At 36.3% G+C, this 5,150-nt stretch overlaps 1 protein-coding gene across 1 annotated transcript; it reads right to left on the bottom strand.

Moving 5' to 3' along the window:
- Window positions 1–3,183: 3,183 nt before the first annotated feature.
- On the bottom strand, window positions 3,184–4,927 carry KRTAP7-1 (keratin associated protein 7-1). Its single transcript, XM_055276958.2, has one exon. It carries the CDS (start codon window positions 3,841–3,843, stop codon window positions 3,580–3,582), a length of 264 nt encoding a protein of 87 aa, XP_055132933.1. The 5' UTR covers window positions 3,844–4,927; the 3' UTR covers window positions 3,184–3,579.
- Between the last annotated feature and the right edge of the window lie 223 nt (window positions 4,928–5,150).

The raw sequence follows: 5,150 nt of genomic DNA, 5'->3' as shown, positions 1-5,150 counted from the left end.
CCTCAGCCTCCCGAGTAGCTGGGACTACAGGAGCCCGCCACCACGCCCGGCTAATTTTTTGTATTTTTAGTACAGACAGGTTTCACCACGTTAGCCAGGATGGTCTCGATCTCCTGACCTCGTGATCCACCCACCTCGGCCTCCGAAAGTGCTGGGATTACAGGCATGAGCCACCGCGCCCAGCCGCCAGGCCCTTACTTTCTAAATACCAGTCTGCACTTAAAAAACTCAGAACTCCTGGGAGAAATCCCTGATTCTATTATAAGAGCAGAAAAGTTCAAGATGAGCCAGACAGGAATATCTTGTTGAGCCAGAAAGAAAGAAAATGATCAAATAGTGATGGGGGACATTTCCAAAGGACATAGAAGGCAGCACGAAGGTATTCCCACTGTCCAAATCTGAGGCACTTTGAAGATCAAAATAAATATTAGTGGATTATTATACATTGAGTAAAATAAGAATCCATGAACCCATACTGATATAAGCATTGGCACATATAAGTAAGCAAACAAAAAATTAATAAATGGGGAAAAGAGAAACTTCTTTCTTACAGTAGAACGCCAACTAATAAATGTAAAAGGATTTATTAATGTAAAATTAGAAATTTGTGGATGAATCACAAAATTGACAAGTAAAAACTTGATTAGAAATAAGATATTCACACAGTGCCAAAGTATCAACTCACAAATTAATTATTAATTACAAAGGGCAAAGAGCAACTTTACAGTAAAGAAACCTGAAAGGCGCAACTTTCCCCAAGTCATCAAAGTTAATATCAACCAAACTACATGAGCCAACATAATGTGCCTCCTGATATGATGTGCTGAGAAGGATAAAGCATCACTTCTATGACATTTCCACTAAAAGGGCATGATATAAATCTAATCGTGAGGAAAGTCAAACCCAAATCAAGATACATTCTGTGAAATGACTGCCTGCATTCTTCATATTGGTTGAGGTCAAGAAAGGCAGAGAAAAGTTGAGGTACTGGTCCACATTAAAGAAGACTAAAGAGACATACATAATACTGGATTACATCCTGAAGTAGAGGGAAAAAAGTACAAAGGACATTAGTGAGACAAGTGATTAAATTTGAGTATGCACTTTGGGTTAGAGAATAGTATTACATTAATATTAAATATTTAATTTGTATAGTTATATTGTCTTTGTTCTTAAGATAAATGGTATGATACCTGCCACCTATTCTGAGTGGCTATCCAGATAGATAGACAGAGAGAGAGTTAGATAGATACATAGATAGACAGATGATAGATAGATAGATAGATAGATAGATGACAGATACATAGATATATACATAGATACATACATAGATAGAGATACACACACACTACACACATACATCATATAGCATATATACTATATGTAATAATACATTCAATGGAAGAAAAATGTAAATCTGAGAATGCAGGACTTTTTTGCACTATTACAGCAAATTTTTCATAAGTTTGAAATTTTTTAAAATAAAAATTAATTAACAAAATACAAAACAACTATGGCCTTAAAATAGAAAATAAATGTTAGTCATAAAGATAGAATCTAAAGTCTTGTGGTTGGTAAGATCTCAAATCACCTGTCCAGTACTCAAAACCCTTGGAATCTCTCCACCAACAGGTCATCCTACCTATGTGTTGGAGCCTTGCCGGTGATAACCTATTTCATCTAAGCCCTATTCTTTCTCACATTTGCACAGCCATATCTATCTTGATATGTAACTCTTACTCCCTCTCATGGTCATGTTTACATACTGAAGCTTCCCTTCTATGCAAGCCTATAACACTTTGTGTGTATACATGGTTCTTATCACAGACTGTCTCCAATTTTAGGTCCTGGGAAGCAAATGAGTAAGGAATATCTATCTGTCTTTGGATAGTCATTTACAGCACATTGATTGACATAAAATAGGAGACTATTAAAAGTCCTTTAAATATTGAATAAAGTGTATTTAGTTCTTAAGGGCATAGATTGTGTTTCAGTTATCTCTAAGATTTGTGTCCCCAAATCTTAAGACAATGCTGTGCTATACTATGTGATGACTACCTCTTGAATGAATAAATCTCGAAGATAGTCAGCTTCTCATATCTAAAACACCTCTGCCTAGTTGTTTTTACAACTGTAAAAATCTTAACACAGTGGCCACAGCCCAATAATACCTGATGCATGCATGAATGAACTTTACATTGGACAATACAATATTTTGCACCCATAAAGCAGAGATTTAACAAGTAAACTCAATGAACAATTCATCGAGCACCTTCTCGCAGGCAGAGGTGCAATAAATACATGATATGTGAATGAATGAGTTTTAATTCAAACATAAAGTATTTTGCTTCAATAAAGCAGAGATTTTTCAGTAAGCAAGACAGGGGGAATTTTCTAAGTGTAGACCACATACCATTTCAAGTGCTTTTGATGGCAACTATTATTTCAAAGAATAAACACTTCATTTTTAGTACTAGTTATATGTATAATCAGAGGTGAAGAAAGTGGAGAAAATAAAACCCATCTATCAAAAAGGATAAAAAATATGTGATTTTAGTAGTTGGCTTCCCTTTATTGATCAAATCTTAGGAAGTCTTAAAGATAGAGTTTCATTAGGAGATATACCTAATGCTAAATGACAAGTTAATGGGTGCAGCAAAACAACATGGCACATGGATACATATGTAACAAACCTGCACATTGTGCACATGTACCCTAAAACTTAAATTATAATAAAAAAAAATTTAAAAAAAAAGAGTTTCATAACTAAGTCTATTTAGTTCCAATTCTTCCAACAACCTGAGGGGTTCAAATCTCCCCAGAGCTGAGTTCTATAAACAGTAGGAAAGGAGAAATGAACCAAAATGGAATCGTGTCACTAAGGAAAAGAGAAAAGAAAACATGATTTAGCATTCAACAGCTAAGAAATATTCCTGTTTTATAATCAGCTTTGAGAAACGCCAACAATTGCAGTATATCTGGGTTAAATATGGGACATTTCCAGGGGGGTTTTAAATTGAAATATCAATATAAAAATAAAAAATGGTTAGGCATCACCCTATCCTGGCTATATAGTCTGAAATCAGAATAAAATTTGGTTAAAGTCAACCATTACAGGTTTAAACTGATTGATGAATTCAAGAGCATAAAAGCAAAGTAAAACAAATAACCAGGACAAAATTATTTATGATGAAGGAAATAGATTTATTAAGAGACTAACAGAAAATCCCCTTCCTACCCACACCCAATTTGTAATACATTAATGTTGATGTAGAAGCTAATAATACATGAGCAGAGCAACCACGGGAGGCAAACTACTTTTTCACTGTTAAAATTCAAGTATGACCAAAAAAATGCATCTTGCTTCCTTTGTCTGTAGATGAGTATCAGTTCAGCACCTGAGTCCTGGGTGACTTGTCCAACAGCATCAAAGACAAAGACCACAGCAAGAAGTCAGCAAGAAGATGGAAGATGTATCACCCAAGCACATGGGAAGGTAGGAAGACAGTCATTGCTCTTCAGGTTGTTCTGTGCAGAGAATTAATTGAGAGTCCTGTAGTCACTGGAGCCACTGGTCCATCAGTAGGTGCTGTAGCCAAAGCCAGAGCCAGAGCCCCATGGCCTATAGAAGCTACCACCATAGCAGCCGCCCAGGTTGTTGATGTTGCTACCACCAAAGCTGTAGCCCAGGGAGCTGTAGCCATTGCATCCCCAGCCATAGTTCAGGGGAGAGCCCAGAGGCACAACACAGTTCAAGGGGGTGGCTCTGAAGGTCCCGTGGAAGTTGGTCCCATAGCTAGGGTACCCTGGGAAGTAGCTTCCACAGCAGAAGTAACGAGTCATGGTGGCAGCAATTGAGAAGGATTTAGACAGATTGTGAAGGGTAAGTTACCCAAGTGTTAATGAAGGTCTCTTCCCGCACAGGGCTTTTTATACCTCAATCTGGTGGGCACAACACATCTGTCTAAACATCTTCCTACTAATTTGCATAGGTAATCTCATTCTTTTCTAATAAAATGGGTATAAGGAATGCACAGACTCATCGCCCACATTTTTGTTGGCTTTTCTCTGTACTATTTTAAAGCCAGTGACCATACTTGACACGCAATCGAATTCTTTTCATCAGAGTCCCATAGTTTAACTACAGTTCTTGATTGCATCATGTGAGACTCTTTAAATCCTCTGATTATAAACTCTTCCCAACTGACATAGCTAGACTAAAAAAGCTTTGGCAAGAATGCAAACACTTCAAGCCAAGACAAAGCCATATATTGAGGTCTTTTGAACATTATTTTGAAACATCAAACTGAAATTCTATCACCTCTTGAAATTCACCCATGTGCCATTTTAAAACAATTGTATACCAACTAGTTAATGGGTACAGAGTTTCCTTTTGGAGTGAAGAAAATAATTTGGAACTAGACAATGTTGCAAAACATTTGGAATGTACTAAATATCACTGAATTGTTACCTTTAAAATGCCTTGGTTTATGTTATACAAATTTTAACTCAAAAATGTATTTTTTATTTTAAAAAGCACTGCTACACAAATCTATCCAACCAGGTGTTTTTACAGAGGCTGCAATGGTGCCAAATAATAAGTTGGCTGTGAATAACCTGCAAGTAATTTTCATCTATTTCATTTATGAGCATTCTGTTTGTTAATACATATTTTATTTTTCATGGAGAACATACCATGTTTGCTTGTAAATCATCTTGAACATTGCCAAACTGTCTTTTTGGAGTTGCCACACTGGCGCTGAGTGGGATGATGCTCAATTTCAGAGTCATGTTATACCACGCTTGCTTCTTACTGACTCCTATAAAACAAGCCTGAATGCCATGATCCATTATGAAATACCAGTTATATTTAAGGATGCAACACTTCCTTCTGCTCTTATTTTGCTTTACATAACCGATTCTCATGAAGAATGTAAACCAGGAAGGATCTGAGCTCAGCAAAGCTAAGTCTATTCCAATTCAAAGGTTTAAGACATCATCTTTTTATATGTGAATCAAAGTCAGAATTCTCTGAAAGTAGAAGAAAAAATTTCCTGAATACCAATTCCTTTTTTTATTTCCATCTTAACAGACAATCATAGAGTCCAATATGCAAAACTAATCATTCCTCTCAGACATACCTCTCTCTT

The sequence above is a fragment of the Symphalangus syndactylus genome, chromosome 5, assembly GCF_028878055.3.
Source record: "Symphalangus syndactylus isolate Jambi chromosome 5, NHGRI_mSymSyn1-v2.1_pri, whole genome shotgun sequence".
In the NCBI taxonomy this organism is placed as follows: Eukaryota; Metazoa; Chordata; class Mammalia; order Primates; family Hylobatidae; genus Symphalangus; species Symphalangus syndactylus.
Note: the sequence above shows the minus strand (reverse complement) of the source record. Positions and strands in the feature narration are given on the sequence as shown.

Coding starts and splice junctions, on each gene's coding strand:
- KRTAP7-1 (XM_055276958.2), bottom strand. CDS start 3,843: ATGACTCGTTACTTCTGCTGTGGAAGCTACTTCCCAGGGTACCCTAGC.